The following is a 26,186-nucleotide window of genomic DNA, read 5'->3' as shown; positions in this document are numbered from 1 at the left end:
TGTCTCGATTCTGTCACCAAGGGCACCCAAAATTCGTTTCTATCGAAGATCAAGGTCAGCGTTCTATATCCGTGCCGATAACTATAAAGGCAGTCAGGAAAGCCAGATGACAACTACACCGTACTAATAATTTCGAACCATTTGACTCAGCTTTTCGAAAAAACAAAAAAAAATCCTAAGCTAGCTCATATTATATCAGCAATCAAATTTAAACTATGACCATTTTCAAATTTATTTTATAAAGTGTATAATAAATTTCAATTTCTCTTTTTCTATTCCACTTTCCTTTTTTTATTCTCATTATAAGTTTCTTAACAGAAGCTATTTCGCTTTCTGCTTATGTTTTTTTTTTAGATTTTTCGTTTAGTATTTTTTAAATGTAAAAAATATTAAATATCTACTTTTTAAAAAATTCTGCATTCGTATATATAATGAACTACACAGGTCATATTTGTAAAATAAATAGTTTTTATCAAATATATAAAAATATCATGTTATTGTGTTTGTTACCGTACTTCTCCGACAGCTAGACAAGTTAGTTAAAGCTAAAAAAATGTTTTTAATATTTTATCGAAATCGATTATCTAAATAAAAAATTGTTAAAGTGTTTAAAGAAGATTTAAAGGTAAAAGAAAACAAAAATCAGTCTAATTTGTTTTATTTGTAAAAAAAAAAACAATACTTTAAATTAAATACAAATTAGCATATGCGCTTATTGCCCGGGAAAAGATAAGGTCTTCCGGAGCAAGAAGGAGCATTCCGGGATCTCAACTTAGCCATAAGACCGCGCCCACGTGGTCTGGACAACCGAACTGACCTTCGGATCAGCAAACGACAACCTAAACCTGAACATATCGAATAATACAATAACACTCCATATAAGACTTTCTTAGAATGATTTGAGCCATCAGGAATAAAAAGCGTTCCTCGAAATTTGGGGTATAACATTATAAAGTGCATAAATAGAGTCTATGTGCGTCCACATACACTAATAAATCTTCATCTAGATCATAAGTTCGAATATTAATATCAAATTCGTTTTGTACCGAGTGCGTCACGTCCGTTCCCTGAGGGCCTTCCCGGTCCGTCTAGGAGCGCGTACCTAACTCCTAAAGGAACTACCTCTACGCGGAAGCTTTCGTGACCTTAATAGTTTGAAAATGGCAACGTGGCGTCGAGATGGTCACGAGTTGACTAGCTTGGTTGCTTATATATCAATCGTTCTACTCACGTTACTCGCACTAAAATAAATAACTTATGCTAACACTGAAAGCTATTAATTTATTCTTTCAGATGTCAGAAGTGCGTCTCGCACCCTGACGCCTTCTCGCACTCGACTATACTAACGATTATAAATAATTTGTCCAGCTAATACAATTAATAAATTCAACTGACCGTCTACGTTATTGCGCGAGTCCGACAGCCCTAATCTGCGGACGCGAATTGACGATTAGTTAATTTGATAATATTCACGTAACTATAAACCTAGTAGTCTCTATGTAACTTATAGTTTCGAGAACGAAACTTAATAACTACAAAATGCTGATAAGATGAGGTACCGTCGACAGTTCAACCGACAACTCACTGGGTCGCCGCATTCGACGATTCTGTGGACTGTTCCTTTGCGGGTGACTCCTCGGACTCCAAAGACTCGTTTGCATCAGAGGATACCTTGACCTCACTAGCTGAGCTCACGACTTCAGGAGTGCTAGTGACCTCTTTGGACGAACTTATGTTCAATTCAGGTTCTTTAGTAACATCACTTGGACCGGAAGCGATTTCAGCGGTAACTTCTGGCGTCGATACGGGATCGTCACTCGACGATTCCTCAGACGACAGTTTCTCATCGTTATTCTTCATGATCACTTTAGTTGGCCGTCTATTGAGTGTTGGAACGTAGGATTTTGTAATAATTTCTATGTCCCTTTTATCAGTTACTTCGGTTTTGTTATCGGTGTCTGATACGTTATCAATTATTGGACGACGAGTGGTGGGCTCTACTTTATCGTTGGGTGGAGGAGAATCAGTTATTACATCTGAATCATCATCACCCTCGATTTCCACGACATTTTGTTTGCTAACCATCATTGGAACTTTATGTTTCAGTGGCATTTCAGTAATAGAATTCACGTTATAGTTTTTATTTTTACTTTTATACCCGGCAGCTACATTGACTGGTATTAATTCCTCAGAATCCGAAATGGTAGTGGCGCTGGATGTATGGCGCTCTGAATCTGGCTTTTCTGTATGGTCACTGATGGAAGCAACATCACCTACCAAGTTTATCAGATCTGTCAAAACATTGCTATTCTTATTGTTAGGAGATTCAATTATAGCTGAGCTTTTGTCATCGTTTGATGAAACTTTTATTAACTCGACGGCATCAGTAGAACTTTCCTGAGAACCAAATGAAGTTAGAATAAATTCCGTCGTTTCAACATTTTCAAACGATTGGTTTTCTTTTTCAGAACTCCTCGCCATCGTAATACTTTCATCTTCATTAAACATTGGCTTTGTGCTAGATGTCTCTGTTGGTATGAGATTAACTGTGAATGCAGTTAATTTATCTTTATTCTCTTTCTCTGTAACTTCATGAGGATTTTGGTCACTAGTTTCAATGGGTATGGAACTGAATTCTGTTTCAGATATTATTTCGGTTGATTTAGACATAGTATTAGTAGTTTCGTCCATTTCATTGCTTGTTTGTGAGTTAATAAAACTTACTTCGGAAAAAGGTTTTTCTTGTTTAGGTTGGAGTTCACTATCAATATATTTTACTGAACCATCGGTTGCTGAAATTTCAGTAGCCACAGATTCATCATCGACCACAGTTGACATTGAACTTTCAGTGACATCCAACATTTCACCGGTAATATCGTCTGATATTAGAGATGGGATGTTTAATATTTCTGTTGGGATTACCGATCTCATATTCAACATTGGATTTTCCTTTGTTATAGGGAATTGTGTACTGACCGTGGCATCTTTGAAGGTACTTGTCTCAGCTAAGTTTTCTGGTGAACTTTCACTCGTAATGGTTGCAATATCCAACATATAACTCACCGTAGTTGCTGGAGACTCTTTAAAAATTGGTTCCTGTGTTGAAATTGGCACGTTTGAGGCTTTGACAGCTTCTTGATCAGTTGGCACGTGTTCATTGTCTAATGCCTGCTCGGGCAGAATATCTTCTTCATGATTACTTAAGACTAAAAATAAATCATCGGGGATTGGTGGGAAAGCTGGATTGTGATCTAAGTCTTCCTCTTCTGTTATTGCTGCCTTGGTAGTTGAAGAGCTTGAGTCCGAAATAGAAGCAACTCCCATCATTGATACGATATTAGGAATTTTAGATTGAAAATTGCTATCATTGCTAGAATCCTCAGTTGAAAGATTTACTTTCGATAGAGTTACATCATTTATAGCTTTAGTACCAGATTGTTCACTTGCAGTTGACTCTGGTTCTACAGGTACAAATGAAGAAAGTCCATCTTTTGACTCCGTAGTGTCGACCGATATATTGTCGTTATTGGAACTTCTTTCCGTAGATGCCTCTCGTGTTATAAGAGGTGATTTCGAGGACGAATATTCAGCAACTTCGATGCTAGGGGAAGGTAAAATTTCCTTTATCTTTACGTCAGTGATTACTGGAATTTCGGACACGGGAGTGATTTCTTTGATGGTGATTTCTGGCTTAGCTAGTCCACTTGGTGCGGAGGAGATGGCACTTAATGCGATGTTGTCAAATATGGACACACTTGGAACCGACGTAACAATACTGGGAAGCGGCGTGCCATCTGAAAATGAAACAAAATTAATTGTCAAACTGTATATCTGATAGTCACGGTTTATATAATAACAACTATAGATGCTTGTCATCATCTGAGCATTTGCGTTTGTTCACGTTTTTTGGTAATAGTATTATATCATGGCTGTAATGGTTGAAGAATTTATGTAATTATAAAATATTTTAAATAAATAAAATATATAAGTTAGAAAAAATCAGGCATGAGGTAAATTGGCCACAAAATTTTTTTTTTTTTTTTGTAATACACTAATCATGTAAGTTTACCTCGAACAGGACAGTTGTCGTATTCAGGACAGCAGCGTCCAGGCACGAGCCGCGGCTGACAGTCGTCGCGTACGAAGCAAGCGATACGGCGGCATACCACCTCTCCTCCCTGACAGTAGCACACGCGGCAAGGGTCTAGGGGATCTACTAGCTTTTCACCATTGCCATATATTCGGCCTTCCTGTTCACATTCTGAAATGAGATTAATATTTTATATGAAACAAATATCTTCTCTCACATTAATAAAACTTCAAGAAACAGCCACTGAATTTCTAATAGTTGATTTGCTACATTTACACATAAGATCACACGAGCTCAACGAGCTATGAAAGTAAAATAATTAAACGAACAAAATCCTCTTTCAAAAATACTCATTTTACTTCCAGAAAGATTTCTTTTAATATTTTTTTAAATATATTTGATGTTAAATTAGCGCATTGATTTAAAATTGTGTATTCAAACCCTGATATTGGTGTGGAAGCTAATTGTCTACATTTAGTAAAACAATCATTTATAAATAATCCAATGATTGCTTCAACATAAATAAAACGATTTAATATGGTTGATTTTAAAGTCGTCATAAAGAAAAAAACTAAGCTTGAAAATTTTTAATCATTTTCTAATCACCTCTGATCCGGATCAAAGTTTTTATAATCAAAAAATATTAAATCTGATATTTGCGATGGCCTTGGAGAATCCATAAAGATTTCTTTACTTAATATTGATAAAAAATATAATTTTATTTCTATTGTTTTATTTAAAAATGAACACTTCTTGCAATATAAACCTTGTATTACATTTTATTATTTGCTCTTCTTCTATAACATTTCATTATATTTACTATGAAACCCATTCTGTTAAGAGCGTCTTAAATAACATGTTTTACAATACACAAACATTTTCTTAAAGATATAGAAAACGCCTGAGATTGGCACTTGTATGAAAGCACCTTCGAATAATCATCTTACAAATTAAAAATCAAAATTTTAACCATCATCATTACAGCCTATACAGTCCACTGCTGGACACAGGCCTCCACAAGTCCACGCCAAAAATAACGTGAAATCGTGTGTTTTGCCCATAGTCACCACACTGGGCAGGCGGGTTGGTGACCGCAGTACTGGCTTTGTCGCACCGAAGACGCTGCTGCCCGTCTTCGGTCTGTGCATTTCAAAGCCAGCAGTTGGATGGTTATCCCGCCATCGGTCGGCTTTTAAGTTCCAAGGTGGTAGCGGAACTGTGTTATCCCTTAGTCGCCTCTTACGACACCCACGGGAAGAGAGGGGGTGGCTATATTCTTTAGTACCGTAGCCAGACAGTACTTTTTTTTTAACCATCATTAAAAGTAAAGCTTCTACCGGTTCGCAATGTAGATTCTGCAGAAGAAGAATCGGCAAGAAACTCCGCAGTTACTCTTTGTAAAAAAATGTGTTCTAATACGAAATTAGTAATGTTTTGCATGAAACAACGCATTATTTAACCCACACTTATATTTTTTATTATCATTTATATAATCACACTTACCACACTGGTAAGTTGGGCAGCAGTGGTCGGGCCGGTGGAGGGCCTTGCAGCCAGGCCGAGGTTCGCAGGTCTGCTTGGAACACTCAACAACGCCGTCGGAGCATTTGCACCGCTCGCAAGGACTGGTCCCGGGCAACTGGTCTCCCGGCATATACACCACATCACCCAGGGCGCAGCTCCCTGAAACATCGGAAGAGTAACGTTTGTATAAAGAGAATATAGGAGACGCCTTTTCATCATCAAAAGATAGCATTAGCACGGTTTGGAGTGATACCGCTTTTCGTTCCTGGGATTAGAGGCTCGATTCCTGCATCCATTCTAAGTGCAATGTATATTTATTGATAAAAAAATATCAATATCTACGGATGTTGAAGACGTGAGGAACAGACGATCATGTGCGTATAAAACATATTTAATTTAATATCATTACCTTCTTTTAAACCCAAATCGACACTCGTCACATTCGGCAAAGGACCTGAAACAACGAAACAAAAAATTAGATATACATTAGAATAATTAACAATGAAAAAACAATGCTTCAGACAACAGCGTCCCAACAAAGGGCTTGTATCAATATTTCAAGTCTTTACGAAATTCCGTTTTCCTCGTTCCTGAAAATGAAAGACGCCTCTTGTCTCTAGAGTTTTCTCGAGTAAAACTTGAATAAGTAATCAGGCAATTTCTACAATCTCAGGTAAGTTACTCACTGAAAGCAGTGCGATGCGGTAACAGCACTTATGTATACACTATCTATGACGTCTATTAAGAAAACCCACAATTTTGATCTTCAAAAAATCAATAAAAAACGTCACACATTTAGTGTGAAAATATACTAATCTTCCCTCTACCCACTTTACTCATCCCTCGTGAAATACGATGCGTACAAATTGTTTATAGTCCATTGCGTGTTCGGTTTGTAATACCCTTGTCGTATCATTTCGCAGCTTAACCATGTAACGCGAATAAGTCGATATAATAACCTTTACATAACCTAAGGCTGATTTATGCAGTGGAAAGATGAGGGGTTTTTTCGAAAATTTTCCCCATTCAGCGATACTTGTCATCGGACAAATGATGTGAATTGTGAGGGTTGGAAGCCCTTTTTATTAAAATTTCGTTGATTTATGTTTTTACTTTAGCAAAGTATACGTTTGAATACACTTTGGGATTATGTTGAAACATAAGTTGGGATAATTTTTTTACAAAGAGCCGGTTAGTGTAGAGCGTTTTTTTTTATTCGTATTTAATAATAATACCCCGCCATTTTATCAAGCGACTTCAAAAAAGGAGGTGGTTATCAATTCGACTGTATTTATTTTTGTGTAAATCAGATCCTGTAATCAGATCCTCAGAAATTTTTACTGGGTGAACCGGTTTCGATGATTCTTTTTTAATCGGAAGGTGGCGCTTGTCATGTCACATATAAATTTGATTTATATCTGACAATTAAGTTTAGTTATCTCTCATAAAACATATTTACTTGACTATTTTTTCGTCTACCTACGTTGTATTATTTGTACTTTTTATTACTTGTCGATGTAATTGAAGTCGGTTTCTTTTTCGTTTGCGAGCAAACACAATTATACGTAATTAACTAATCTAGACTTTGGTCTAGGAATTGGAAATACTACGTACTAACCTGCAACAGACGTACAATCTTCCAAACGCGTAAATTTTAAATACTATGTTTTCTGATATTAATATATATTTTTTTTAATTTTTCTTTTAATAAGAACCAGAACTTTAAAAATCTCTAAGAAAATTAACATTTAGCTACACATTCAACGAATCATTTTTACTTATATAAATTACTTGTATAATATATATATATATATATATATATATATATATATATATATATTTGAAGTAAAACTTCCTTAGAACTGTTGTGATTTGAAACTCCATCAAAATGTAGATAATGAATAAGAATACATAAATGCTCAAAACGCGTAAGCGACACGTTTTGCATGGCGCTTACGACCTTTTATCACGAGTCCGTGATCACCGTCGATAGAACAAGTCGCAACGGCCTACCTTCCTGCGACTTTTCAGTCGTTTCAATTACGCCGTGTGTGGATTGCACACACAATTTTTTTTATTATTGTGAAATCGATCTGATTCACCTGTACATGTTTGAAAACAAGCCCACTCTCATCAGTACACGGACGGCCGGTCAAGCGTGAGCGGAGCGCAATACCTGTACATTACGCAGGCGTTACCTAATGCGTATCATTTAGTCATAAATCAATGTTAACAATATTTAAAATATAACACATAAATACAGTATTACACAAAAATTGTATTGTTTTTACCCGACTGTCCTAGAGGGAGGGGAATAGTAGGTAGGTAGTCCCCGCCTTCAACAATTTGCTGTATTTAATTATATCAAAATCAAAATCAAAAACAGCTTTATTCAAATAGGCCCCAAGAGCACTTTCGAATCGTCATTTTACAAATTAAAACAAAAAAAAATATTATTTTTTTTGTAAAAGTAAAGCTATCACTGATTCGGAATATTATCTACTAATACATTAAGATATCTGCTAGTTTATGAAAGTATCGGATGGAATATATACACAACACACCAATGTGACACACCAAATACACAGTGCACTAAATACACTTCACATTAAATTGTAGCTTATTTTTCCCTTTTTAGTGGTTATTTGTCGCAGTCGAGTTTTTTTTGTATTTTTAATGATTAATTTTTATCTTATTTACTAGTACATTATTACTTATTAAAATAATACTGTAGACGAAAAAATTAACAAACGCACTAGTCGTCACTGCGATTTTCGAGGGTTTCTTTCGATTTATCTAGGATTTCATCATCCAATCCTGGTTTCCTTATCATGGTACCATACTTGCGATATCTCATTTCCAACAAAAAAAGAATTATCAAAATCGGTTCATAAACGACGAAGTTATCCCCGAATAAACATTAAATATATACGGTCGAATTGAGTAACCTCCTCCTTTTTTGAAGTCATTCAAAAATATAAATATCTTTATGATTTAAACTTAATAATAGATATATAACATGTATTTTAGACGACAGTACATTTCCTCCTCATTTTACTTTCTACGACCATTTTACTGTATAGAACTACAATCTTCCAAATATAATAATTATTTATTTATTTATTTATCCACCAACGTTTGTTTACATTAATACATAGTATTCAGAACTTAAGTTATAACAAGTAACAAACACTAACAAGGAAGATACGTCATGCTTTCGCTTCAGCCTGTAATATCCCACTGCTGGGCATAAGCCTCTTATCGCATGTAGGAGAAGGATCTGAGCTTAATCCACACCGCTGCTCCAATACGCGTTAGTTCCGCTAACTAAATCATGCTTAGTATTGATAAAATGAAACTTCGAAGTGAAATCCGAAGCAAAACAAACCGGGAAAAAGCGAGTGTGCTTTAGACCACACGACTGAAGTAAAACTTCTATAGCTCCATCCAACTTATATCTCCCTCTTAACTGCCGTTCGCCTCGCCTGATCACCCTTTTCGTAAAGCTCTCGTCACGCATCCACCAGCTTACTCCCCAAGTCAAGTATGCGTAAAGAAGTTTTACTTTAAAATAAAGGCAAAAAAAATAAAAAATATAAAAATAAAAAAAAGTAAAAAATAATTATTATTAATAATAAAATAAAATATAAATTTAATAATTTTTATTGATAAATACTTATTAATATTTAGTTTTTTTTTATGAATCTAACAATTCTACATTCCTTATTGTTTAACGAGCAACTTAATTTCCTCTGTTAGTATAAATTAACGATTTAATTATTAGTTAGATAATTGATCGAAACGTTATTTAATACCGGTTCTTGATTCACAATTAGTTGCTCATTGTCTCAATTAAAAGAAAAAGCGTTGTTATTTGTAAACAATGTTACAAGTCCATACATAAGTCCTTGTTAGGAGTAATGATAAAAATTACGATTACGAAGAAATTGTAATTACTTTGTAGGAAAACAAAGATTTAGTTATAACTGTTTGTTACGGTATTTTCAATGTGCGGATACGAGATAGCGTTGGATTCAATGAAAATGGTAATGTACCTTTAATATTTGTGTTATAGATATTGTTTCGAAATGTTAATTATATTTTGTGTTTGCTCGCTAGCGAACAAGTAAAACAATGTCAGTTATGCTGTATAATATAACGTAGGTAGACGAAAAAATTGTCAAGTAAATATGTATTTTTAGAAATAACTCAAAAAGTACTTGTCAGATCTCGTTGAAATTTAAATGGGATCGAATGAAAAGGTTCCTTGTCCAGTCAAAGTCCTTTCAATTTAAAAAGAATCATCACGCTTAGAAAAGAACAAAGATACAGTCGAATTGAAACATCTTTTTTTGAAGTCTGTTGAAAATACATTACATTGTTTAGAAGTTTTTTAATAATTTTGTTATTGTAACTCTATAAAACGTTAATAATTAACATTATTTAAAAGGAACTATAAAAATAGTAAAAAAAAAATAAAATCTCCAAATATGTTGTGAATAGCAGCAGTACTATTAATAAAACTCAAAACGTTACCTACATAAAAAAATCCTCATTTTTAAAACTACGAAAGATAATAATTATAATTAAATAAAATAAATCATTATCTAAATCTTAAAATATCTTCTTATAAATAAAATCTTAACAAGGGGACAAAGGGAATTTAAAATCCTTCAAGAACAGAAGGTGGAAATGGGACAAAGGAAACGAATTTGTCAGAAAAAAATAATCCGACAAGACATTATTCAAGACGAATATTGACAGTACCTAAGCCCTTATTAAAGCAGTTCTCGTTTACAAATAAATTACTTTCGAAATAAAGTGAGCGAAAATATAAAATAAGACAAAGAGAACTCTCTTAGTATTTTCCTCGTTGAACCGATCTTGACTAGTAAAATATTTCAAACAAACGGTTAGTAAAAACTTTCTACGATATAGCTGATGGCTTTTTATTTACTTAATTGTGCTATTACTAAAGTCTACACATACCGAATGCAGCATCATTGAAGATGCAGTTCACAATATGCTGGAATGTGTCCGAAATGAAGATATTAGAAATGATATGCTGCAAATAACTCAAAATTTTAAAGAGCTTGGAGGTAGTAATTCAATTTTGGCGTATCCTCTCAGAACCGGCTAAACTATTGTACAAGATTGTAAACATTGGTATGCGATGATGACCTCATTAATTTATTATATGTAAATTTGTTGTGATGTTCCTATGGAGTGGCGTAGTCCTTATGGGCTAAAACTCCTTAAATAAAGAAAAAGAAAAGTCCACACATCTTTATCATCTATGTAATCCTGCACCGAATAATACGCTTTATTTATTAATTTCTTTTTAACTTTTTTAATACTTTAACACTTTTAATTTATGTTGAGACAATTGCAAAATCTTTTGTGGTATTTCATTATACATGCGAATACCGGAGACGGAAATAAAGATTCCTTCAAGCATGCAGGAATCCTTAAGCCACGTGTCTCATGTCCAGTGGCCCATCGAAGCGTAGCGGGTGTCGAATGACGGTAACATTGGCTCGACCTCGACACAGACCCTCGTGCTCGCCCTCCAGCTCGACTTGGAGTGTCGCCCTGACCTCTCGACCTCCCCACTCAAACAAATCAGAAGTCTCGAACGTCGGGTATGTGGGTCGATTTTTATTATTAAACTAGCTGACCTGGCGAACTTCGTATCACCTTATTTTTTTCTGAAATATAATAATAACATAATATATCAAAATAAAATATATCCTATCTTTTAAGTTGGATCAAACTGCACACGTTGTGCAAATTTGACTAAAATCGGTTAAGTAGTTTGGGAGTCCATTGAGGACAAACATTGTGACACGAGATTTATATATATTAAGATAAACTTGTCTACGTAGGTTACGTAATATAATGTAATGAAATAGATAAGACACATTATTTTTAAATATATATTTATACTAGCTGTGCCCGCGACTTCGTCCGCTTGAAATTTAACAGAAAAGTTATTGTTTAGTTCGCAGTGTTATAAAGTAAATAAATTTCTAAAATAAAAGTATCCTAAGTTACTCCTTACTACATCAGCTATCTGCCATTGAGTCCTGTCAAGCGGAACGGAACAAACAAAGAGACAGAAAAAAATTGTAAAAAATGTTATTTTGGTATATGTACCGTGTACAAATACACAGGCCTAAGACGGGCAGCAGCGTCTTCGGTGCGACACAGCCAGCCCTGCGGTCACCAACCCGCCTGCCCCGCGTGGTGACTATGGGCAACACACATGAGTTCACTCCATTTTTGGCACAAACTTGTGGAGGCCTATGTCCAGCAGTGGGCTGTATTAGGCTGAAGTGAGTGTGTGGTAAATATTATTAATTTCAACGTTTTCAAACTTTGCGTGTTTTGCCCATTATCACCACGCTGGGTAGGCGGGTTGGTGACCTTTACCACACACGATCTTTGTAAAATGTAATTTATTACATAAGCATAAAAATCTAGACACAACAACAATCTAACACATGAGTTCACGCTATTTTTGGCGCAAGCTTGTGGAGGCCCATGTCCAGCAGTGGACTGCGATAGGCTGATGTGTGTGTGTGTGTGTGTGTGTGTGTGAAAAATCTAGACACAAACAACTCTAGTCTAACCTAATAAGCGATGCTGCAGACGGACAGGATGTTAAGCAGTCATATTAGCGAGGGAGTAATTGTCTCAACTATTGTCTAATTTATCTTCAAATTTTGACGGTATTTAGTTACCAGGATAATTTTCTAGACTCCGTATTCTATTGTAGTAGGCAAAGGTCACAAAATGTTAGATCAGTGATCAATCAAAGACATCAAAATCCTAATTTTCATCAGGTTAATTACCTCACTATAAACTATTTGTTTTAAAAACATAGTGAATCATGGCTGTCACAGCTTCGCCGTACTCTTTAATCAATGAAATCGTAGTAAGACAGCTCAATGTTATTTACGGGTGTAGTAAATCTTGAAAATGAAGCTACAACATTGGATTTTTATAATAAGTAAAACCAGAATACCTCCCGTGAGGTTTGATTGGCAAAAGATTTTGGCATATCGCCAGTTAGATAGACCTTAGATGGAAGATATCGCACGTGCGAGAACGCTTCACACGTTACTATACGTACATAAAAGGTCGGACAAAAAGTCTTTTCGTATTTTCTAGTAAAAAGTTAAAATAAAATCTTCTTGGTTGTATCGCTTGTAACTGGCTGATTTTGATACTACGAAAAGGTGACATTTTAAAAATGAAATAAAAAAGTAAAAATCAGTTTCCCGCCACTTTCCGCGACCTAATACGTGTACTATTAGAAGGTACGTAGATCATACATCAAGGTATCCGAACATAGCTTTAAAATAGATATACTATTAAATTACTTTTTTATATTTATAAGTAAATATCAAAACTTCCACCGCCATCGTAGCTCAGATAGCGCAGTTGCTATGACTACGGCAAGCCGTCACAATAAACATTGACTGAATCACTCTAATGATTCATGAGCTAGGAGTTAGAGATATCGAAAATACCTTAAGAAAAATACTGCTTCTCAAATTATCTGTAACTGTTATTCCATTAATATTAATTACCTAGAGAGTTACACACTATATATAAACATAATAAAAAGTTATAGATTTTATATGTTTATTTGGTCGCTGTAATGACTTAATTTTGCAAGTCGATTTTAAACAAATTCCTTTTATATAAAAAGTTTAATTCTTGAAAAGTTATTGTAGATTATAAATATCACAATGAGACTCACAAAAAGTTTACTACACGATAAGCAATATTTATACTAAATCGTTACTACATGAGGGTAAAGCCGCGACACGAACCTACTTGCACAAACTGATTTATATGGGTGAAATTATAACATCACGAATATTGTCTCCGAAGTCACTTAACACAAGAATAGGTCACAGATAATATATCATAACTTATGGAAATATTAAAAATATATAGGGTAATAATTACACTTGTAGTACATATAAAGACTATTATTATGGGTAACCTGCTAAAGATGTCTTTTAGAGATAAGTTCGCCCTTGCTAACTGCCATTGTACAAATATTTTTGTATGTATCTTCTAAGCAATAAAGAATATATATTAATTTAGCTAAAAAATAAAACTAGACACAGAAGACTATACCAAGAAGTCATATTATTGTTATAAACACCAAAAAATATATAGTTCAATTAGTAATAATTTATTTAGCTTTTTATAACTCTCTGACATATAAAAACTACTAAGCCAAACTAAATCATATCCATAGGGATCACATGGCAACTATTCCGCATCGAACAAAATAAGAATCACGTGAATCCAATCAGAAATCTCGCCGTAATCGCTTTACACACAAAAAAATACCAATCAAATTGAGAACATACTCTTTTTTGAAGTCAGTTAAAAATACATTTCATTATTCAAATTCAAATTACAACGAAATCTAAGGCATTTCTTTTCTCGCATCTTAAAAGAAAAAGTCAACATTATTTTTTATATTTCAATCAGATTTTTTAAGTCTTTACTTGAGACGCCCTTAATCTCTCGCCCAGTTAAAAGTATCTAGAAAGTTCATCTGAGGGTCAAAAGTTTACTCGGAGGTCCGTATTGATTTAATAAATGTTTGAAGAAATGAATTGGCGAAAGATATTCATTTGATTTCTTGTACATTTGTATGAATATAAATAATTATGTATGAAATAAATATAAATAAATGATTTGTATGCGCTTTATTGTATTGTACGAATGTCATAGATTATAAAATCTTTTAAAAATATCGTCCAGAACATCATACATTGCCAAAAATTACTATCAAAACTTGATTTTAAATGTGGGTAAGAAATTGAATTTCATGAAAGTCATTCCGTGGCCGCGGTCTGGTTTGCGCTTGTGTATTGTGTGATTTCCGGACCCCTGAACACAGAAGCTATCCTAGGGTCGATGAGTGAGCATTTTTATTTAACGGAAAATTTTCAATTTGTACCACATTAGTACACAAATACATATCTATGTATAAAGTGTTATGTAATTATCTTAATATGTAACCTACAACGTATAAGTAGGTGTTTTATTATTATGTAATGAGTACATTAAGCATACATTGGTTAGCTACGTGGCTAGACTTATTTTGTAGGGCGGCCAAACTTCGCTTATATTACACACAGAAAACCAATCGTTGGATGTATATAACATATGCATTTGTGGACATCGCCTCCCTTGTCCCACCCCCTATGTATAAATCTAATTAAGATAGATTGTAAAATATGCACTTGTTTATTGAACGGAAACGCGTTAAGAGTGAGAAGTATTAATGTAATAATAATTAAAACGTTTAACTTGTTAAAGAAGGTCTAACAATGGTATATAATTATATACTTTTTTACATAAAAAGTATAATTAAAGTTAATATTTGAAAAAAAGGTTACAGTAATTTACCGACAAATAAATGTATAATAATATGATTGCTAATAAAACTTTTGATATTAAGATACTACGCTTCAGCCTGTAATATCCCACTGCTGGGCATAAGCCTGTTTCTTTTTTAGAAGGATCAGAGCTTAATCCACCACGCTGCTTCAATGCGAGTTGGCGGATTAAGATTCTATCTACGTAAATCTAATATAAGCGAAGCATATCTTCCTTCGTGAAGTAAATTACAATCACGTAGATGTTTCTGGAAATCAAAGATGAGTAATTCGGTTCAGGGTGAAGTTGTAATGAATTCATCGGAGCTATTGCTTCGTAAATCATTTATTTACCGGTAAATTACGTAACAAATCTTGAATCTTTGTTTGGTATATAAAACTATATATATATAATCTATACTAATAAATGTAGAGCCGGTTCTTTTGTTCTGTCATACTGCGAAAACTACTGAAGCAATCCGAATAATACTTATACCATAAGATGCAGCGTGTTTCGGAAAAGGTTTTAGTATATAATATGTTGGTGATTAAATATCGTGTAAACATATGGACGGACAGAGGTCGCTAGTATAGATATATTTACCTTTGCTGATATTCATCAAGAAAATAAGTGTGCGCTATATTTGAAATGACGAACTGCTACACATTTTTATATATAAGTTATGCATTCTTGATTTCCGTAACAGACGAAGTTTTTACAAATAATTTCAATTTCTCAAAGACTCCATAAATTGTAATCTTTAATATCGTGCTTTTCGCTGACGAGCTTACGATGTAATTTCAGTAGAGTCGAGCTTTTGACTACTTGAAAGGAAGTTATTCATTATGTATATACAACGCTCAGTTTTGAGGGAAACAGTGCTCTTAAATCATGGTTAAAGTTCTACTTGTAGATCGCTATAAAGTTATATAACAGCCAGTTGTAATATCATAAAATTTAATTCGTGTTATTAGTATTCAAAACTAGCTAATCCGGCGAACAAAGGCGCTATTACTTTTGTAAATAAATATTTTTTTAATAATTAAATAGATGAACTTTTCACACTCAACGGTTCCCAGTAGGATTTTCTCCTATATTAAAGGTCCGGAAATACACACAATACGTAAGCACAAACACCCAGAACACAACAAATATCAGTATGCCCCATACAAATGTTTATCATGTGCGGGGTTCGAACCCGCGATATAAACTTCCACCTGACAATAACGAACACATAAAAGACAAAGACATCATTTATTTTTTCTTATTTATAGATAGATGTGGTGATGAAATATATTATTTTAATAAGGTATCACCTTGGATAAACTTTATATTTATTTGAATTTGTATGTATGTACTTACATGACGTTTTTAAGCAAATTTTCCGAACAAATCCATCTTTTTTCTACACAGTAAAATTAATTTGGGTGTGTTCCTGTCATAGCAACATCACCGCTATTACCATTTATTATCATCGGCAAAATAACAATACTAATAAATACTTTTACATCCATCACTTCATAGCTTCAGTAGCAATTTGGTCATCTGATTGCAGACGAGCAATGTATCACCGACAGGGCGATAGAGTTCGATGTGTGGAGGGATACCAGGGAGGTCCTAGATACAGGCTGTCACGCCCGATCGATACAACCCGCCCCTGTTAGACTTATACATACGTATTCATGTTTTTGTAGCGATTTCACATAAACCGTGTTTTTGTTTACATTCGCAAAGCTGGTTTTAACAGACTTTGGAAAGGGTTTTTAATTGAGACTTTTTTAATATGTTAGCATTAACCTTTGATCGCAATTTTTTTACTGAATTCGAAGAGAAAATATTCTATCCATAAGCGATTTAAGCGAGATATTTTAATGACTGATAATTTACTGGGGTAGGCGCAGCAGGAAATTTCCTGCTCAAAATCTGGAGCAGCCCGACTGGGGATAACTGTTTTTAACTAACACTATTCGATGCCGTGTTGGCTTAACGGTTACAGCCATGGATTGTACCTGTTGCGCTGGCGGTTGCGGGTTCGATCTCCGCACACGACAAACATTTGTATTGGCCATACAGGTGTTTGCCGTGGTCTGGGTGTTTGTGCAGTCCTTGTGGGTCTCCCCACCGTGCCTCGGAGAGCACGTTAAGCCGTCGGTCCCGGTTGTTATCATGTACACCTGATAGCGATCGTTACTCATAGTAGGGAATATATCCGCCAACCCGCATTGGAGCAGCGTGGTGGATTAAGCTTTGATCCTTCTCCTACATGGAGAAAGAGGCCTATGCCCAGTAGTAGGGGATATTACAGGCTGAAGCGTAAGCGTGTTCCTGTTGATGAATAAGATGAATAGAGCTCCTGAGGGGAATTGACGATAGGGTCGGCAACGCGCTTACGATGCTTCTGGTGTTGCAGGTGTCTATAAGCTACGGTAATCGCTAACCATCAGGTGAGCCGTAGGCTTGTTTACCGACCTAGTTGTATAAGAAAATGACGATGATGGTGCTGTGACCAGCACTGATACTGTGTGAGTGATATGCAGATGTTTTGTTGTGGTATTGGTGTGAGGATTTGCGTGTACCAAGTGTTTTCGAAGCCCTGATTTGTTTCATCTACTTTACTTATTCGACTTGAAAACTACTTTGTTCAACTATATAGCACGAGACGCTTATTATCATTTAATCATACAAAAGAAAAAAGAAATTAAGCAAAAAACGAGTGTGCTTTAGACCACAAGACTGAAGTAAAACTCCCGTTCAACTTCCGTTCGCCTCGCCCGATCACACTTTTCGTAACGCTCTCGTCACTCATTCATCAGCTTACTCCCCAAGTCAAGCGTGCGCAAAAAAGGTTTACTTCAAAAATATATAAAAAAGTAAAAAAAAAAGAAATAATAGACAATAAAAACTTTTGACATTTAACAAAACAGTTCTCAACAAAAGAGTTTCAATTCTCAAAAGGAGCATTCATTCAAATACTTCTTTCTCGGTACTATTTCATGCATTTAAAGTTAAAGAAAACACATCGAGGTAACCTACATATCCTCTGAGAGAAACGTAAGGTATATATTTATATCCACCGACCCGTGAAAGAGCAACACGGTAGGATAAGCTTTAAAACCTTACTTAACGGAAACGGAAAGGAAAAATTATTACAGCCTTCTTATATCACTTGGAATACATTATGAAAACATTTTACTTATTTCGAAATAAAATAAAAGAATCATAAAATATTTTTTCGTTCTGTTTTCTATTTTAAGTATTACATTTATGGTTACTGCTCTGTAAGTCATAACGTGATGTTTTATAGCCTATACCTTTTAGAGCTGGAGGAGATTTCTTTCAGAGATAAGTCCGCCTTTACTCACAAAAATCAACATATAATGATAGTGAAAAAAAAGAATGCTTTAGACCACACAACTGAAGTAAAACTTACGAAACGTAACTCTCTCTCTCTTTCTATCTACACTAGCTTATATCTCCCTCTCAACTTCAGTTCGCCTCACCAGATATCACTTTTCGTAACGCTCTCGTCACACATTCACAGGCATACTCCCCAAGTCAAGCAGGCGTAAAGAATTTTCACTTCAAACAAAAACAAAGTATTAAACTCAAAAAGAAGTGCATTTATAACTTCCGTAAATAACGCCTACAAACAAACAAATCGCTTCAAGTTTATTGGTAGAGATTCTGTAAATTCAAATGACTATCTATCACTCTACTAGCAATATTTATCTCACGAATAACGGAAAACATTAATATAAGCGTTACGTAATATAAGATATATAAATGTGTAACATCCGGTAGCACTTTTGCTTTTTAAGAAAAAAAAATTAAAGGTCTTTCAGATCGGCTGTCTAAATAAGCACAAAAAAGGCTTACTAATTGTTTAGCACGTTTACCAATATTGTGTACAATTAAATATCGTTGTATGTAAAATTAGGTCTAAGAAAAAGATTAATACCCCATTGGTAAATAAACGAATCAAATAGCGCCATCTATGGGAACCCTATTGGGTTCCGATAGATGGCGCTATGAGAAACGTAACGAGGTATTTCGTTCAGTAGATTTTACTGCTCATATTTTTTTTATACCGGGGGCCTTATATAAACTCAAAAAATGTGTCCGTCAGCTCTGACACGCGAGTGAAGTTTACGTATTCCTTCAGAACGATTACCTTAATATTTAAAAATCAAAACGTTAGAAAGACGTTGCGACGTACCTTTGCTTTATATTGCTTCTTTAGCAATAGACCTGCACTGTGTCTAAGATATACTAAACGTAACTAGCTATGAGAGAAAGAGAGAAAGAAAACGTGTGCTCGCACCTCTGTCTCTTGCTTCGTTCGCCTCGCCCGATCACACTTTTCGTAACGCTCTCGTCACGCACTCACCAGCTTACTCCCCAAGTGAAGCGTGCATAAAGCTATTTTACTTCAAAAAGTCGCAGTCTTAAAGCTTATAAGGATTTAAAGGCTTATGAACAAAACAGAGTAACGGTCGTCGTGACGCAAGCACGAGCGCAGGCACGATAGCTCGGACAGACGGAAATCACGTTCCGCCCATACACTTACACTTGACACACATGCGGCTGTCACAAAGAAACTACTTTGACGAGAAAAGCTCCATCCGGCGGACTTGTAGAGACGTTTGAGTTCTTGCGATTTTAATGTTTTTCTTTTGATGTCTTGAGTGTTATTGTTTTTTTTTTTAAGAACGATTTTAAGAAAAAAAGGGATAAATTAATTTAATTACACTCCATTAAAATCGTATTTTTTACACCCCATTTATGTAACAAAACGTTTAAAACTTTTACTAAAGAAACTATTCTCAAGTAGTCTAAAAGCTTTGTGTGTACTGTGTGGCTACGGTACTAAAGAATATAGCTACCCCCTCTCTTCCCGTGGGTGTCGTAAGAGGCGACTAAGGAATAACACAGTTCCGCTACCACATTGGAACTTAAAAGCCGACCGATGGCGGGGTAACCATCCAACTGCTGGCTTTAAAATACACAGGCCGAAGACGGGGAGCAGCGTCTTCGGTGCGACAAAGCCAGCTCTGCGGTCACCAACCCGCCTGCCCAGCGTGGTGACTATGGGCAAAACACATGAATTCACGCTATTTTTGCGTAAACTTGTGGATGCCTATGTCCAGCAGTGGACTGTGATAGGATGTAATGATGATGATGAGTCTAAAAGCTTTAAGTTCAAGCGCGCGTCGCAAATACTATATTGTTATAAAATGTCTACATTAATCGGAATTTAGTACTACTATTCGTAACAGACATTTTTGTTATACATAACTAACAATTTTGATAAGTGACCTAACTAAACTGACCATTTTGATAAGTCTTGCAAATTTTATACGCATTTCTTCAGCATCGAAAAAGTAAAAAATTCTTATCCTTGTCATTATTGGGGAAGATTAAACAGGAGATTGTATCCTACAAAACCAACCTCATTCTACAATAGATTTGCAATTAACCCACCAAGTAATCAAGCGTGTTAATCCTAAAGGGGTGTCTAGAATTGAAATGAATGGTATAATTTAAACAATGCAGCTGCAATCTATCTTTTTTTTTATGTCACTAGGTCGGCAAACAAGCGTACGGCTCACCTGATAGTAATCGATTACCGTAGCTCATAGACGCCTGCAACACCAGAAGCATCGCAAGCGCGTTGCCGACCCAATCCCCAATCCCCCCAGGAGCTCTGGTCACCTTACTCACCATCATGAACACAATACTGCTTGAAAACAGTATTATTTTGCTGTGATCTTCTGTAAGGTCGAGGTTCTACCCTAGTCGGGCTGCTCCATATTTTGAGCAGGAAATTCTTGCTGTGCCCTACCTCAGTTATCTGCTATCTATTAAAATATTAAACAGTCATTTGAAATAATTCGTTATATTATTCAGTACCACAGAACATGGCATAGAGTATCATTTTCATTGAATAACAACGGTAATACAAGGCAGTAATAAAGTATAGTTGTTTTGATAACACATTAACATAACAGTGAATACTCATTCGCTATTATGAATTGTTGCTATTTGAGGCACCTAGTAATAATCTAAATAATAGGGTCTTTAGTGCTTCATCATTTACTATACTTACTGCTTGATAATAATACGTAATGTTCAGTCTTATGCCGGACTTTGCCGGATTGGATCATTTTGTTTTCTGTCGATAAAATTTAATCTATGTCATTTAGTGATATCGTAGTATTATTATGAAAAAATTTAAAATCGGGTCAATAGTATCAATACATAAGTGTAAAAAAGACTAAGGGCTTGTTCCATCAGTTGTAGATAAAATTTATCCTGCAAATAAGTTACGATTAGACTTTAACAGCAGGAGGTAGAATAGGCAATCAGGACCTGTTTCTGCTCCATTAATAAACTACAGCTTTTAGATTCATTTTTTTTGGATAGAAATATCCTTTTATCTGCTGGATATCATCATCCATCCAACAGCGTTATCCACAACTTGTGAGGCAGGGCCTTATTTATACGAACATCCCGTATCTGCGAGTTATTTATTTTGTTTGAATTATTATTGTTAACTTGTTCCTACTCAAATATGATGAATCCCTATGAATGAAAATCTTACTCAAAATCTGCAGCAGCTCGTCTGGGGAAGTACCTCAACCTTACAGGTCACAGCTAAATAACTGCTCTCAAGCTATTTAGATAATAAGTATAATTCCAGCTGCATATATCATATAGTTCTTTTTCATCCCAAAAATTCATGAAATCATCAATAATTACAAGAATAGAACCGCGAGCCAGATGTTAGTCAAATGTAATATATATATATATATATATTAGTATTGAAAGTGTCAGTTAAATGCAGATAAAACCAAGAATATTACCTAGTGTAATTACAAGTATTAATGGATAATTAGACTCGTTCACGACTGGAGTCCATAAAATAAAGTATCTTTAATCAGAGATCTAATGAGAGGTGATATAAGAAAATAAAATATAAAGAACCAGTTAGAACCGGTTTACACCGCTTGTTCGAGCCATTTAATTTATTTTTAAATTGAGTTGTATAATCGACTATTAAGATATAATATAGTGAAATTATACTTAAATAATTGTTAATGTATTTATAAATGGTATTCTATAAATAAAGTTGTTCACTTTTTACAATTTAAGTTACATAATTTTTTCGACGTCCCAGGAAATTGAAATTAAAGGAAATTGAACCTCCGCTGAGAATGAGATTACAAAACTAAAACACATTTGATAAGCTTGAAGTCTTGTTTAAACATATGTAACAAATATTACATTCATAAGTTAAAAAAAAAAAACATATATATAATACCTCAGTCTTTCAATTATAGTCAACCGAAAAACAACAAACAAATTTACCAAGTATTTTTTTAATACAACTAGATCGTCAAACAAGCGTACGGCTCACCTGATAGTAATCGATTACCGTAGCTTATAGACGCTTGCAACAGCTCTGGTCACCTTACTCACTGTCACCACAGGAACACAACACTAGCTGCTTGAAAGCAGTATTTAGCTGTGATCTTCTGTAAGGTCGAGGTACTTACCCAGTCGGGCTGCACCAGATTTTGAGCAGGATTCCTGCGGTGCCCTACCTCGAATTGTTTAATTGTAATATAAAACATTATAATGTGACGATTAACGTAATATTTTAAAGTATATTACCAAGTTTATGATTTGAAATGAATGGTAGGTTGGTGGAAGTGATAGGTGGTAAATGGTATGCAAGTGGTAGGTAAACCATCAACATTTGATCGCAAGACATTCCAGGCTGATAGCGAGATGTGCGCGGTCATTATGATACGCGGGCGCTGCGTGGTATGTAGGCGGTAGAATTTAATATATTTTTAACCGACTTCCAAAAAAGTAGGAGGTTCTCAATTCGATTGTATATTTTTTTTATTTCGATGGTTTTTTTAAAACGAAAGGCCGTGCGTGTCATGTTCTCTTATTTAAATTTAGTCGAGATTTAAGAAGGCTTAGGCTTTTTAGAAGGCTTAATAGTCAATGAAAAAAATTAATACCATATGAAATGGTAAATAAACGAATCAAATAACGCCATCTATCTATCCAAGATTTATTTATTTATTTATTTATTTATTTCAATCATCACTTACAACTATCATTACAGGTAAGATATTGTGATAATTAGTTTGAGCACATATTGTGATAATTAGTGTGATAAAATTAGTCAAATACTCCAACAGTCGCGTGTTTATCATAAACTACCACCACAGTCGTTAGCGTTTATCAAGTTTATTACATTAGATGAGACGGTGGAACTAATTGGTACAAACTCGTATTAGATTTACCTTTACAGAACTGTTACACTGTATTCACTTAAGACACGAACTTATAAGTAGATTTCATTGATTAAGTTCATTAACCTAAGTGTTTTTGTTACATTTATTTAGCATATATAACTCTAAACAGTATTCAACTGACCTAAATTAATGTAGGAATTATTTTAATAAATTGAGATTTGTTACTTACTATATGTTTAAGAAAGATGTAAGCTCTGATTTCTAAATTCAATAATTATGTTATTAATTTTATCCAGCTTTAATCCCTACCAGCTACATACCGCGTCTCGTGGTCAGTCATGCACGGAATGCCGCCGGGCCAGCAGCGCGCCCGCCCCGCGCCTGTCTAGTAAGCATGGGAATCGCATACCGAGCTCACGCTTCACGAATTATCATTCCCACACTAATCACCATAGAGTCATGTTCGCTTTTGGACGAGATCCAGCCATTTCAAACACCAAATCTTAAACCAACGGCTACTTTATCTTGTATGTCCTCGAACTATGTCTTCGAAAGTCCTTTTAAGTCGTTATTTTACGAATTAATATTATATTCGTTTTCAATAAATTTACTATAGTAAATGTGGAGCTACAATTGATTTCAAATATAGATTCTATTGACAAGAATTAGCAGTTACTCTTTAAAAAAAAATTTAATTAATTATTAATTATTGATTACAACTACAGAAAATATCCTGAGCTGATAATGTTTAGTTAATCAGACCGATTACTTGCTTAATCGGAAGGTTTTGAGTTAACTGTCACGCGGCAACACGGCCGTGACATCAAGCGTCAAGACAATGAATTCATTAGGAAAAAATTAGCAAAGAAATCCAGAGAAATTATTTTCTAAAACGTTACATCAGGTGCATAATATCATTTTCCGAATGCTTTGAAATGCAAAGTACGTACTTTGCATTGCAGTCATGTATGTACATGACTGCAAATGACTTGACACAAATCATACACACATTACACAGAATATACAGTGATTCATACACTCAGATGAAGTGTAAAAAATTTTATTGCGTGGCATTTTGATCTTATAATGATTAGCTAATTATTTGATAAGAAATTAAAGACGTTATATGACAATAACTATGAACGTGTGTATGTTGATTATTATTACTTTAAAATCAATTTCAACTGAGGTAGAGCACAGCAGGAAATTTTCTGCTCAAAATCTGGAGCAGCCCGACTGGGGAAGTACCTTTATCTTATAGAAGACCACAGCTAAATAATACCTGTTGGTGAGTAAGGTGACAAAAGCTCCAGGGGGGATTTAGGGATAGGGTCAGCAAATCGCTTGCGATGCTTCCGATGTTACAGATGTCTATAAGCTACGGTAATCGCTTGCCATTAGGTGAGCTGTACGCTTTGCCGACCTAGTTACATCAAAAAAAATGTTTAGTAACGCTTTAAGCAGGCACGACTGAATTTAATTGTTTAGTATTATATGGCTTTTTAAAACGTTCTGTTGAGTTTCTTGGCGATTCTTCTCAGCAAAATCTATATCCCAAATCAAGATGGTAGTTTCAAATTTATGATAACTCCATATTTACTATTGTTAACTGATAATACTTAGCTAACTTGGAATTTGGGGAAGCCGATGTCCAGTAGTAGACTGCAATAGGCTGAAGTGACGAAATCCGGATCTTAAAGTATGAGTAATGAAATCACTCTGTATAGTGATGATTCAAGAGTGGTTTATAAGTTACTTGGATAAAAAAAAATCTAATTTCGTTGATTATGCGATAAAAAATATATAATGTATTTTATATATATAATTATTTTATGTTAAAATACTAATTAATTCATACATAACCATAATTGGTGAGTCATTTATGTATGTAATATATAACCTTTAAAGGAGAATATTTTGTAAGTGAAAGGATTTTTAACAAAAGTAGTACATAACCAAAATAACTATAATTATATAATGGAATTAGACTTGTCTGTAACAGTGATATATTATATTTGTGGTTAAACGTGATTATTACTTATTTTTCTAATACTTTGTTTTTGCTTCTTTTTCTCTATTTGATTTGCAACTAGGTCGGCAAATAAGTGTACGGCCTCACCTGATGGTACGCGATTACCGTAGCCGCCTGCAACAACCAAGCAGCATCCAAGCGCGTTGCCAAACCCCTCTCCCTACTCCCCCTCCCAAGCAGCACCAGAGAGCACGTTAAGCCGTCGGTCCCAGTTGTTATCATATATACGTGATAGTGACTGTTATTCATGGTAAGGGATATCCACCAACCCGCATTGGAGCAGCGTTAAGCTCTGATCCTTCTCCTACGTAGGGAAAGAGGCCTATGGCCAGCAGTGGGATGATACAGGCTGAAGAGTAATTTCATCAGATATTTTTGTCTGAAATTCGAATAAATTACTAAATATTTTACTTATATTTCAACAGTAAAGATAACATTTTAGAAAGTAAACAGGAAATAACCAAACACGAAACATTTGGCAAACGAGGAAGTGACGACGCGAGCTGACATAACGTCATCGTTGTTGTAGAGGTCGAATTGTTTGACGTGTGTACCTCAGAGGAACTCGCTGACCTTGACCCGCGTCAGGTGTCCGGCGATTCAGACCCACGGCACGCCTACAACAATCTTTACTGATATTGCACAGCTGAAGTGTGTTTGTCTGGTTGTTTGAAAAGTCTGGTTGAAAGTTCCAAAAAGTTTCTTTTTTTATTATTAGGGAATATTCATTTTTAGATGTTAATTTCGGTTGATCCGTTATCACAGTTGACATCTGCTTCCGATTCCCAATCTGACTCTGAGTAAAAAATATAGGCCCACAGAAACGACGAGTCAATACGTGTGGAGCCAGTTC

General features: G+C 34.9%; 1 protein-coding gene across 1 annotated transcript; it reads right to left on the bottom strand.

The window, feature by feature from the left end:
• Positions 1–642: 642 nt before the first annotated feature.
• Positions 643–8,447, bottom strand: LOC123653919 (cell wall protein IFF5). The gene is made up of 5 exons (XM_045589896.1): positions 8,381–8,447; positions 6,024–6,068; positions 5,594–5,773; positions 4,070–4,261; positions 643–3,794 (listed from the first exon to the last, which is right to left on the bottom strand). The coding sequence occupies exons 1-5, from the start codon at positions 8,445–8,447 to the stop codon at positions 1,582–1,584; spliced, it is 2,697 nt and encodes an 898-aa protein (XP_045445852.1). The 3' UTR covers positions 643–1,581.
• Between the last annotated feature and the right edge of the window lie 17,739 nt (positions 8,448–26,186).

This window comes from Melitaea cinxia, chromosome 5 (genome assembly GCF_905220565.1).
Source record: "Melitaea cinxia chromosome 5, ilMelCinx1.1, whole genome shotgun sequence".
In the NCBI taxonomy this organism is placed as follows: Eukaryota; Metazoa; Arthropoda; class Insecta; order Lepidoptera; family Nymphalidae; genus Melitaea; species Melitaea cinxia.
This window is presented reverse-complemented; position numbering and strand designations above follow the sequence as displayed.